The following is a 13,474-nucleotide window of genomic DNA, read 5'->3' as shown; positions in this document are numbered from 1 at the left end:
GTATGTATATATGTGTACATATATATATATATATATATATATATATATATATATATATATATATATATATATATATATATATATATATATATATATATATATATATATATATATATATATATATATATATATATATATATATATATACACACACATACATACATACACACACATATACGTACACATATACATACATACGTGCTCATAAGTTTACATACCCTGGCAGAATTTATGATTTCTTGGCCATTTTTCAGAGAATATGAATGATAACACAAAAACTTTTCTTTCACTCATGGTTAGTGTTTAGCTGAAGCCATTCATTATCAACTGTGTTTACTCTTTTTAAATCATAATGACAACAAAAACTACCCAAATGACCCTGATCAAAAGTTTACATACCCTGGTGATTTTGGCCTGATAACATGCACACAAGTTGACACAAAGGGGTTTGAATGGCTATTAAAAGGTAACCATCCTCACCTGTGATCTGTTTTCTTGTAATTAGTGTGTGTGTATAAAAGGTCAATGAGTTTCTGGACTCCTGACAGACCCTTGCATCTTTCATCCAGTGCTGAACTGACAATTCTGGATTTTGAGTCATGGGGAAAGCAAAATAACTGTCAAAGAATCTGTGGGAAAAGGTAGTTAAACTGTATAAAACAGAAAAGGGATATAAAAAAAAAAAAAGATATCTAAGGAATTGAGAATGCAAATCAGCAGTGTTCAAACTTTAATAAAGAAGTAGAAAATGAGGGGGTTCTGTTGAAAGCAAACCACAGTCAGGTAGACCAACTACAAATTTCAGCCACAACTGCCAGGAAAATTGTTCAGGATGCAAAGACAAACCCACAAATAACTTCAGGTGAAATACAGGACATGTGGTGCGGCTTTTTCAAGATGCACAATAAGGAGGCACTTGAAGAAAGATGGGCTGCATGGTCGAGTCGCCAGAAGAAAGCCATTACTACGCAAATACCACAAAGTATCCTGCTTACAATACGCCAAACAGCACAGAGACAAGTCTCAAACCTTCTGGCACAAAGTCATTTGGAGTGATGAGACCAAAATCTAGCTTTTTGGCCACAACCATAAACGCTACTTTTCTAGAGGAGTCAACAAGGCCTATGATGAAAGGTACACCATTCCTACTGTGAAACACGGAGGTGGAACGCTGATGTTTTGGGGATGTGTGAGCTACAAAGACACAGGAAATTTGGTCAGAATTGATGGCAAGATGAATGCAGTATGTTATCAAACAGAACGCCTCATTTTCCACTTCTTGATTAGAGTTTGAACACTGCTGATTTGCATTCTCAATTCCTTGGATATCTTTTTATATCACTTTCCTGTTTTATACAGTTCAACTACCTTTTTCCACAGATCCTTTGACAATTCTTTTTCTTTCCGCATGACTCAAAATCCATACACGTCAGTGCAGCACTGGATGAAAGATGCAAGGGTCTGTCAGGAGTCCAGAAACTCATTGACCTTTTATGCACACACACACTAATTACAAGCAAACAGATCACAGGTGAGGATGGTTACCTTTTAATAGCCATTCAAACCCCTTTGTGTCAACTTGTGTGCATGTTATCAGGCCAAAATCACCAGGGTATGTAATCTTTTGTTCAGGGTCATTTGGGTAGTTTCTGTTGTCATTATGATTTAAAAAGAGTAAACACAGTTGACTGATAATAAATGGCGTCAGCCAAACAATAACCATGAGGGAAAGAAATGTTTTTGTGTTATCGCTCATATTCTCTGAAAAATGGCCAAGAAATCATAAATTCTGCCAGGGTATGTAAACTTATGAGCACGTATGTATGTATGTATGTATGTATATATATATTATATACACACATACACACACACATATATACATACACGCACATATAACCAAAAACCTTAGTTTGAAAGTAAAACCAGGGATTATGCATTCCTGCCTATGTCAAATAAATGTGAAGATTTGTCTTCTATGAATAAACTGTTTGGTTACTGTCTCTGATAGAAAAACAATACAGAAATAATGAACTTATGTAAAAACAGCATTACGTAGGAAAAGACAGAAAATAAAAATAACTCCCTCCAACACTAAATATGTGACCGGAGATACAGGTTAACATAGCCGCTGCTGTAAACAACCGGTAGAGAAGACAGAGAGAGCAGGTGCAAAAGTGGCATGAAAAAAAGAAAAGAAAAAAAAAATCAACCCCCATACCACGCGCCATATATGTGGTTTAAAAAGGAGAATCATGAACCATGCACTGCAAAGCAACCAGGACCTAAGCAACCTAGTGAAACAACTAATGACCTCCTGTAGTCCCCCACAATCTGCACTATGACAGACTTCGTTGTAGTGTACGTGGATGTAGCTGTGTATATTTAAGCGCAATGGAGACTACCCCCAAAATCAAGTGCAATATACTTTATTAAAAAATAAAGATAGCAGCATCTTTATTTTTTAATAAAATAACTGCAATAAGCAGTTATGAGGTTTTAAAGTTGGCGGGTGTAGGGTATAAGAAAAAAAAAACAGCAGTGAAAAGTGCCTTTACATAGCGGACTATGGGAACTGTGTGTTCCCAGTAAATATATATGTATATGCTTATATACATATATATTTATGTTTTAATATATGTATATACACATAAATATATATGTATATAGTCATATAAATATATATTTACAATTTGCTGCCATCGCTGTGCGATTAACCCCCTTTGCTGCGCTAGTTCTCATTCTGTGTCTCACGGCATGAGAACGAGTCTTCCATTGGAGCATATGGAAGTGCACTCTCATGAGCACAATGCTTCCCAGAAATGCGAACGCAAGCTCGTGTTCGCATTGCGCTCAACTTGTAATAACAGCGCATATTTGCATGCGCTAATATTACTCAGTGGAGCGCAAATATTGCTTTCACAAAAGCAATATTTTGCCCTCCACTTGTAATCTAGCTCTTACACTCTTACTGCCAAATGAACTCCTATACAATGTCTTATTTCCAGCTCTCTGAAGGGGAATCTGGGTCTCACATCAGTCAAAAAACCCATGTTTATGAAGAATCTGAAGCACTTCAAATTTTCACCTTCTCCTGTGAAGGCATAAAAATAAGACTGAGGAATACAGGGAAGTAGAAGGTATTAAAAACTCTTGGTATGTTGGGTATTTTTTTGCCTGCCTTCTAGAGGACTGGAGTTGAATTCCACATGATGGCTCATGGACTCTCACCACCATATAAAAAAATTACATGTTCTATCTGAATCATGAAAGTTTAATTTTAAATTTACTGTCCCTTTAAAGCTTGGGTGATTCTATATTTAATAAAACAATACTCAACTGGCAGGATAACTCAATATTATGAATCAGATTAATATTACAGTGCTTTATTCTGATTAGCCTAGTATTTATGTTTCATGTATATTTCATTGTCTCTTTTTCTTTTTTTTTTTCTACAAAATTGTTTTGTAATTTTAAATGACTGGTGTTAGCCAGCAGATTATTTTGTGTATTTTTCCCAAATTTGTAGTAGAAAAAACGGACAATTGTTTGGCTAATAAATCTTTACTTTTAAGTATTATCCTATTTCTAGGTCCTTCAATCTAAAACAAAAAATATACACAGCGTAGGTTCTTCTTAAATTGTATTAATTCATCTTTACATGGCGTACAGGGTCGGTGTTTTGGTAAGATAATCAGCAATGTATATAGATAGATGGATAGATACACACAGTATACACACACACTGTAATGCACAACTGTGATATAGCTGAATAAATCTGATGTGACAATGACATGAGGGATATCTGCATAGTCATCACCAATCATCAGCTATCTCCCAGCAGTACATTGCTGCTCCTCAGTATGATTTTAAAGAAAGGATGCCAAGAGAACTAAGACAATTTAATAACATAAGTAAACAGAAAAGTGCATGCTCTATCTAAAACATGAAAATATATTGCCTAAGTTTGTGAGAAGCATTACTCTTCACCAGGAACTGAAGGACACTTTTATAATCCAGACTTAAAAGTATTTGCAATTGGCACATGGAAAAACAATTTCTGGGTTATTATTTTTGAAAACTGTATCCATAAATCGGATAGAAAACTCTTTTGAAATTTAGCCACCAATCAGCGAGCGCTACCCAGGGTTCTGAACCAAATATGGGCCGGCTCCTAAGCTTACATTCTTGCTTTTTTAAAATAAATATACCAAGAGAATGAAGAAAAATTGATAATCGGAGTAAATTAGAAAGTTGCTTAAAATTGCATGCTCTATCTGAAACATGAAAGTTTAATTTTGAATAGACTGTTCCTTTAAGACAAAGTAATATTTCAAAATGTATCTGATCTACCACAGGCTGCCAACAACTTACTTTCTTATTTTTACAGGGAGTTGCATAAATCGGTGCACTCAAAACCTTTTCATCTTTTTCCTGAGAAATGTGAAAGATGTTATCTTCTATTTCAGACATTTGTTCCTCTGTGTCTTCATCTTCAAAACTCAGAGATCTCACTGGAGAACTTCTGTTTTTCCCCAGAGCATACTCCTTCCAGTTTTGCCTAAAATAAAAAGAGATTCCTATTACAGGAAACGCAGCAAAATATAAAGAAACAATGATAAATATATTTCTCCAAGTTTATTTTTTTTCTTTTCATTTTTAAACTGTCTTGCTGTGGTACATAGCTATTTTTTTATTGAGGTTTTCATTGGAGTTTACAGACAATATTCTTAGGTAAGAAGAAACAGAGTAATTGCATAATAATATAAAACGCACATTACAATGACAATGCAAACATTAACAGTGCAAATTTCAGGATATTATGTGTCACAAAGTTAAATCACAAAAATTCTGGTAACGTATATTGATTTTTTTTTAATTATTAAACCTTCTTAAAGAAAAATAGGAGGCCCCTCTTGGACCTCTAATCTCTTGATGATAATTGGGGCAATAGAAGGCATCTAAGAATGATTAGACAACGCTTGGGTCCCGTATAAAAACCTGAGTTTTCTGTCAATTTTTCATTCCCTTTTACCATATTGGGAAGCTATAATTATCAAATAGCGGTATGGTTAATAGGTAAAAGAAATAGAATATATAATAAATTGCTACAGAAAAAGGAATGATAACAATTTTTTGTATTAGCTACTGCTATAAAAATAAATAAAGCTATGTCAACAGCGGTACATTTAAGAAAACCTATATATATATAATCAAGTGAATCCAAAGAACTATAAACTAGTGAGTGGGGGTACTAGGGTTATCCTCTATAAAAAATAAAAATAAAAAAAAAGAGAGACGATTATAAGCATTGTGGGCAGTGCCATGTCTTATGTAGTGATTAATATGGGGATTTCAGATACTTTTGCAGCTTACAGTAATGAGACTTGCAACTAGACCAGGGGGTAAGTTGTATCTTGAGGCTATTTTTAGGTTTCATATGTCTAAGACTGCTAAGAAGGGGAATATACCATAATATTTTTGAGTGTACTTAAGGAATAAAAATGGCTATAATGGGGCAGATCCAAACCCGCGGAGTGAAAACAAACCTTGCCATAAGAGCATGGGCCCTATGCTCCCTAGCAGGTGATTAGGTGGTACTTGTTGTTATAAATCAGTGAGGAAGAGCCCCCAGGCAGTATATATACATGATCCATTTTCTATCTCCCTTGTTTTATCTGTTACCACTATATACAGTACCCCACTGTCTCGGCCGCAGACAGAGAGGCACACGCCTCTGATCATAAAGGTGCTGAGATATTTAGTACCACCAGCAGTACTTGGATCAATTAAGGGAGCAGCTTGGGTTAACAAAGGTAATATTTATTTTCTCTTCTATACTCTCCTAATCTCCTTTCTAGTAGTTACACCCCCAGAAGAGTCTGCAATGATTTACTAAAGATAAAAATGCAAATCATTTAATGAAATCGCAAAAACAGTAAACACTAAATTATAGGTCCCCTAAAAGCTGAGATGTAGATCAAGGATTACCAGCCTGCTTTGGCACTAGATATATATATTATTAATTTATACAAATATATTAACAGATTAAAAGAGCGCGATAAGTGAGAAATCTTCATGACATAGAGCAAATAACCAAGCAAGCAAACAAGAAGATCGCACATAAGAGTATAGGAAGCAACAAAACATAGTACATAATTATCTATAGATATATATTCTCCTCCATTCTCAAAGGAGATCAAGTGTTTTTCCAAGTTTATTTTTATGGCAGGTACAAATCCCCAAATCCAGAATTCCAAAATCCAAACTTATTCTGAAATCCAAGCTTTAAAAAAAAAAAAAAATTAATCAAAAATTAATATTTTTCCCCACCTATAAGTCACAATATTCTCTGCCTGTGTTTTTGTGTTCTATAATGCAAATAATAGTCTATATTTATTTAAAACAACAAATATTACCTTTCTGATTATAGTACTGTACTATCTTGCTGAGGGTCCTATAAGTATTAAAAATGATATAAAACTACCTTTAGGTTACATGTATAAACAGTAGTATGTAAATATTGCCTAAATGACATAAGATATTGTTCTTTACTGTCCCATTGTAAAGATGTAAATATTCAAAAATCCAAACCTTTTCCTGTCCTAAGTAGTTTTGATAAAGGGTTTTCTACCTTTATATAAATATGTATTGCAGGGCAGAACTACTATAAGGCTCGCTCCAGTACAAGACACTTTTTGGGCTCTCCAGACATAGGGCTAAATTACGAGTGGTGCACCATAGTTTGCGTGTGAGCGATATCGGGTTTTAGCAGCTGTTTGCATGCAAGTTAAATCCTTCTCTTATTATAAGAGTGTGTATATATATATATATATATATATATATATATATATATATATATATATATATATATATATAAACAAAATTTAAAGTAAAAAACATCAAAAGAATCTCTTTGCCACAAATTCTACAAAAAGCATTGCAAACCCTATTTTAATATACCATATACAAAAGGATATATGTATATATGCGCTAATAAGTAACCATATTTGTAACAATATATATTTCACACTGTTAGAAAAACACAGATCAAATGAAACAAACATCCTTCATATCTGGGTAGGAAAAAACTGGTAAATAAGTGTCCCGGTCAAATAGTTAACAGCTATAACATGTGCAGTTCACAGCATTAGTGCCCATATGTTCCGGTCTGTACCGCACTCAAGGTTATGACCGGATTGTATAGATGCAAGCAAAGTCATAAGTGGAGGCTTACGTGACTTGAACAGTGGTATGGCTTGTATTCCCCTCCTGGGACTCCGTTTCACAGGAGCTCGTGCACAAATGAGTAATTTAAATATTATTATTATTATTATTATTAGCGCATATAAACATATATACTTTTGTATATGGTATATTAGATTAGGGTTTGCAATGCTTTTTGTAGAATTTGTGGCAAAGATTCTTTTGATGTTTTTTACTTTAAATTTTGTTCATTATGAATAAAGACTTGGTGTTTGATATAAAAGAGTGCTGAATTCGCTTTCTTTAAAATAAGGAGTGAAATATTCTCCTACAATACTTCTTTATAAAGGCTATATACATACACATATATATATATATATGTATATATACACACACACACATATACATATATACACACATATATATGTGTGTGTTTGTGTGCATTGGAGCCCTTTGCTGTCAAGTAGATAAAATATTCTTTAATAAAGTGTTATACTATGTATTTACTGTAAATATTTCACATTCCAATGTTCTTCCCATAGCAGAAAATGTTCTATTAATTTTTAAACATCTCTTTAAGAATAAATAGAACATATTGAAATATGTAATATCTTCTTATGTAGAACTTTTTTGTTTGTTTGTTTGTGCGACTTATGGGTGTTTTTTCAAATTTTTCAGCTCCATTGAAGACTATGGTAGAATGCAATTTTGCATTTATGACTTGTCAAAGTCTATTTGTTACTGCGACTTTGCAGAAGCGAGAGCACAAACGTTTTACTTTCAACTTGCAACACGAGCACAAAAAAATTACTTCTAGGAGTAATAATAATTACTATAATATATATTAATATAACAATACACATCAATTTTATAACACTAAAAGTCAATCGGCTAGATTACGAGTTGTGCGTTAAAGGTAAAAAAGCAGAGTTAACATTTCCTAACGCTGCTTTTTTACACCCGCAGCTATTACAAGTGTTGCAGGTTTAGGGGCACCGCACACTTCTTTGGCCTTACTGCAAAACGACTTACGTAAAGTTTGTAAAGTCTTTTTTCTATGGGACTTCCATAGCGTCGGTATTACGAGTCTGTCCTGGGAGGCCAAAGAGTGAGCGGTACACCCTCTACCTCCAAGATCCCTAACGCATTTTAAAGTCAGTAGTTAAGAGTTTTATGGTACAACACCGTAGCATAAAACTCATAACTAAAGTGCTAAAAAGTACACTAACACCCATAAACTACCTATTAACCCCTAAACCGAGGCCCTCCCGCATCACAAATACTAAAATAAAATGTTAACCCCTAATCTGCCGCTCCGGACATCGCCGCCACTATAATAAACATATTAACCCCTAAACCGCCGGACTCCCGCCTCGCAAACACTAGTTAAATAATATTAACCCCTAATCTGCCGTCCCCAACGTCGCCGCCACTATATTAAATGTATTAACCCCTAAATCTAAGTCTAACCCTAACACCCCCTTACTTAAATAAATCTAAAGAAAATTACTATAATTACCTAAATAATTCCTATTTAAAACTAAATACTTACCTATAAAATAAACCCTAAGCTAGCTACAATATAACTAATAGTTACATTTTAACTAGCTTAGGGTTTATTTTTATTTTACAGGCAAGTCTGTATTTATTTTAACTAGGTAGAATAGTTACTAAATAGGTATTAACTATTTAATAACTACCTAGCTAAAATAAATACAAAAGTACCTGTAAAATAAAACCTAACCTAAGTTACACTAACACTACACTACAATTAAATAAATTAATTAAATTAAAAACAATTAAATAAATTAAATTAGCTAAATCACAAAAAAAAACACTAAATTACAGAAAATAAAAAACAAATTACAGCTCTTTAAACTAAAATTATACCTAATCTAATAGCCCTATTAAAATAAAAAAAAAGCTCCCCCCAAAATAAAAAAAAACACTAGCCTAAACTATCAATAGCCCTTAAAAGGGCCTTTTGCCCCAAAGTAATCAACTCTTTTACCTGTAAAAAAAAAAAAATAGAAACAACCGCCAACAGTAAAACCCACCACCCACACAACCAACCCCGCAAATAAAATACTAACTAAAAAAAACTAAGCTCCCCATGGCCCTGAAAAGGGCATTTGGATGGGCATTGCCCTTAAAAGGGCAGTTAGCTCTATTGCAGGCCCAAACCCTAACCTAAAAATAAAACCCACCTAATACACCCTTAAAAAATCCTAACACTAACCCCCTGAAGATCGACTTACTGTTCTGAAGACCAGACATCCATCCTCAAGGAAGCGGCAGAAGTCTTCATCCAACCAGGCCGAAGTCCTCAACGAAGCCGGGAGAAGTCTTCATCCAAGCTGGGCGAAGTGGTCCTCCAGACGGGCAGAAGTCTTCATCCAGACGGCATTGTCTATCTTCATTCATCCGACGCGGTGCGGGTCCATCTTACTGAATGAAGGTACTTTTTAAGTGACATCATCCAAGATGGCGTCCCAAAGATTCCGATTGGCTGATAGAATTCTATCAGCCAATCGGAATTAAAGGTAGAAAAAATCCTATTGGCTGATGCAATCAGCCAATAGGATTGAAGTTCAATCCTATTGGCTGATCCAATCAGCCAATAGGATTGAGCTCGCATTCTACTGGCTGATTGGAACAGCCAATAGAATGCTGCGACATTGGGGGAGGGAGATTAGGGGTTAATAAATATAATGTAGGTGTCGGTGATGTTGGGGGCAGCAGATTAGGGGTTCATAAGTATAATGTAGGTGGCGGCGATGTTAGGGACAGCAGATTAGGGGTTAATAATATTTAACTAATGTTTGTTCAGGTGGGAGTGCGGTAGTTTAGGGGTTAATGTTTATTATAGTGGCGGCGATGTCCAGAGCAGTAGATTAGGGGTTAAAAAATATAATGTAGGTGGCGACGATGTCGGGGGATGATTAGGGGTTAATAAGTGTAAGATTAGGGGTGTTTAGACTCTGGGTTCATGTTAGGGTTTTAGGTGTAAACATAAATTTTATTTCCCCATAGGAATCAATGGGGCTGCGTTACGGAGCTTTACGCTGCTTTTTGGCAGGTGTTAGACTTTTTCTCAGCCGGCTCTCCCCATTGATGTCTATGGGGAAATCGTGCACGAGCACGTACGACCAGCTCACTTAAGCAGTGCTGGTATTGGAGTGCGGTAAGGAGCACAATTTTGCTCAACGCTCACTTCTTGCCTTTTAACACTTGGTTTGTAAAAACCCGTAATACCAGCACTGCAGGTAAGTGAGCAATGAGAAAAAACTGCTCGTTAGCACCGCATAGCTTCTAACGCAAAACTCGTAATCTGGCCGAATGTATTAAAAATTCATTTTTGCTTATCCATTTATTTTTATTTTTATTATTTAAACACAGATTTAACATCATCTTTTAGTGGATTTTATATATAATATTGATATGTTTTGTTATATAGCCATAATATATAAATATACATATACACACAAAAACGTCTTTTTTTGTATCCATTCCATCTCAAAGGACCATATTTTATCTGTAAATTAATTCTGCTCTCTAAAAACATAATTTATGCTTACCTGATAAATTTATTTCTCTTGTGGTGTATCCAGTCCACGGATCATCCATTACTTGTGGGATATTCTCCTTCCCAACAGGAAGTTGCAAGAGGATCACCCACAGCAGAGCTGCTATATAGCTCCTCCCCTAACTGCCATATCCAGTCATTCGACCGAAACAAGCCGAGAAAGGAGAAACCATAGGGTGCAGTGGTGACTGTAGTTTAAATTAAAATTTAGACCTGCCTTAAAAAGACAGGGCGGGCCGTGGACTGGATACACTACAAGAGAAATAAATTTATCAGGTAAGCATAAATTATGTTTTCTCTTGTAAGGTGTATCCAGTCCACGGATCATCCATTACTTGTGGGATACCAATACCAAAGCTAAAGTACACGGATGAAGGGAGGGACAAGGCAGGCTTAAATGGAAGGAACCACTGCCTGTAGAACCTTTCTCCCAAAAATAGCCTCCGAAGAAGCAAAAGTATCAAATTTGTAAAATTTTGAAAAGGTATGAAGCAAAGACCAAGTTGCCGCCTTGCAAATCTGTTCAACAGAAGCCTCATTTTTAAAGACCCAGGTGGAAGCCACAGCTCTAGTAGAATGAGCTGTAATCCTTTCAGGGGGCTGCTGTCCAGCAGTCTCATAGGCTAAGCGTATTACGCTCCGAAGCCAAAAAGAAAGAGAGGTTGCCAAAGCTTTTTGACCTCTCCTCTGTCCAGAGTAAACAACAAACAGTGTAGATGTTTGGCGAAAATCTTTAGTAGCTTGTAAGTAAAACTTTAAAGCATGGACCACGTCCAGATTATGTAAAAGGCGTTCCTTCATTGAAGAAGGATTAGGACACAATGATGGAACAACAATCTCTTGATTGATATTCTTGTTAGAAACTACCTTAGGTAAAAACCCAGGTTTTGTACGCAGAACTACTTTATCTGAATGGAAAATCAGATAAGGAGAATCACATTGTATGGCAGATAACTCAGAGACTCTCCGAGCCGAGGAAATAGCCATCAAAAACAGAACTTTCCAAGATAAAAGTTTGATATCAATGGAATGAAGGGGTTCAAACGGAACCCCTTGAAGAACTTTAAGAACCAAGTTTAAGCTCCATGGGGGAGCAACAGGTTTAAACACAGGCTTAATTCTAACCAAAGCCTGACAAAAAGCTTGAACGTCTGGAACTTCTGCCAGACGCTTGTGCAAAAGAATAGACAGAGCAGAAATTTGTCCCTTTAAAGAACTAGCCGATAATCCTTTTTCCAAACCTTCTTGGATAAAGGACAATATCCTAGGAATCCTAACCTTACTCCATGAGTAATTCTTGGATTCACACCAATAAAAGGTATTTACACCATATCTTATGGTAGATTTTCCTGGTGACAGGCTTTCGTGCCTGTATAAGGGTATCAATGACTGAAAGGACCTTGTAGTAGAAGGTCTTGTCTCAGAGGCAGGGTCCATGGTGGAAAGGATGACATGTCCACTAGGTCTGCATAGCAGGTCCTGCGTGGCCACGCAGGCGCTATCAAGATCACCGATGCTCTCTCCTGTTTGATTTTGGCAATCAGTCGAGGGAGCAGAGGAAACGGTGGAAACACATAAGCCAGGTTGAAGAACCAAGGCGCTGCTAGAGCATCTATCAGTGCCGCTTCTGGGTCCCTGGACCTGGATCCGTAACAAGGAAGCTTGGCGTTCTGGCGAGACGCCATGAGATCCAGTTCTGGTTTGCCCCAACGATGAACCAATTGAGCAAACACCTCCGGATGGAGTTCCCACTCCCCCGGATGAAAAGTCTGACGACTTAGAAAATCCGCCTCCCAGTTCTCTACACCTGGGATATGGATTGCTGATAGGTGGCAAGAGTGAGTCTCTGCCCAGCGAATTATCTTGGAGACTAACATCGCTAGGGAAATCCTGGTTCCCCCTTGATGGTTGATGTAAGCCACAGTCGTGATGTTGTCCGACTGAAATCTGATGAACCACAGGGTTGCTAACTGAGGCCAAGCTAGAAGAGCATTGAATATTGCTCTTAACTCCAGAATATTTATTGGGAGGACTTTCTCCTCCTGAGTCCACGATCCCTGAGCCTTCAGGGAATTCCAGACTGCACCCCAACCTAGAAGGCTGGCATCTGTTGTTACAATTGTCCAATCTGGCCTGCGAAAGGTCATACCTTTGGACAGATGGACCCGAGATAGCCACCAGAGAAGAGAATCTCTGGTCTCTTGATCCAGATTTAGCAGAGGGGACAAATCTGTGTAATCCCCATTCCACTGACTGAGCATGCATAGTTGCAGCGGTCTGAGATGTAGTCGCGCAAATGGCACTATGTCCATCGCCGCTACCATCAAGCCGATTACTTCCATACACTGAGCCACCGAAGGGCGCGGAATAGAATGAAGAACACGGCAAGATTTTAGAAGCTTTGATAACCTGGATTCTGTCAGGTAAATCTTCATTTTTACAGAATCTATCAGAGTCCCTAGGAAGGAGACTCTTGTGAGTGGGGATAGAGAACTCTTTTCCTCGTTCACCTTCCACCCATGTGACCTGAGAAATGCCAGAACTATGTCCATATGTGACTTGGCAATCTGAAAGCTTGACGCCTGTATCAGGATGTCGTCCAGATAAGGGGCCACTGATATACCGCGCGGTCTTAGGACCGCCAGAAGCGATCCCAGAACCTTTGTAAAGATTCTTGGAGCTGTA

At 36.8% G+C, this 13,474-nt stretch overlaps 1 protein-coding gene across 1 annotated transcript in view; it reads right to left on the bottom strand.

Moving 5' to 3' along the window:
• Positions 1-13,474, bottom strand: part of CEP89 (centrosomal protein 89) — an 805,336-nt gene that overhangs the window by 775,092 nt on the left and 16,770 nt on the right. Inside the window, exon 4 of the mRNA XM_053701611.1 lies at positions 4,372-4,558. Within this exon, the coding sequence (XP_053557586.1) occupies positions 4,372-4,558 (187 nt within the window). The remainder of the gene's footprint in view (positions 1-4,371; positions 4,559-13,474) is intronic.

Source organism: Bombina bombina, chromosome 1 (genome assembly GCF_027579735.1).
Source record: "Bombina bombina isolate aBomBom1 chromosome 1, aBomBom1.pri, whole genome shotgun sequence".
Lineage (NCBI taxonomy): Eukaryota > Metazoa > Chordata > Amphibia > Anura > Bombinatoridae > Bombina > Bombina bombina.
This window is presented reverse-complemented; position numbering and strand designations above follow the sequence as displayed.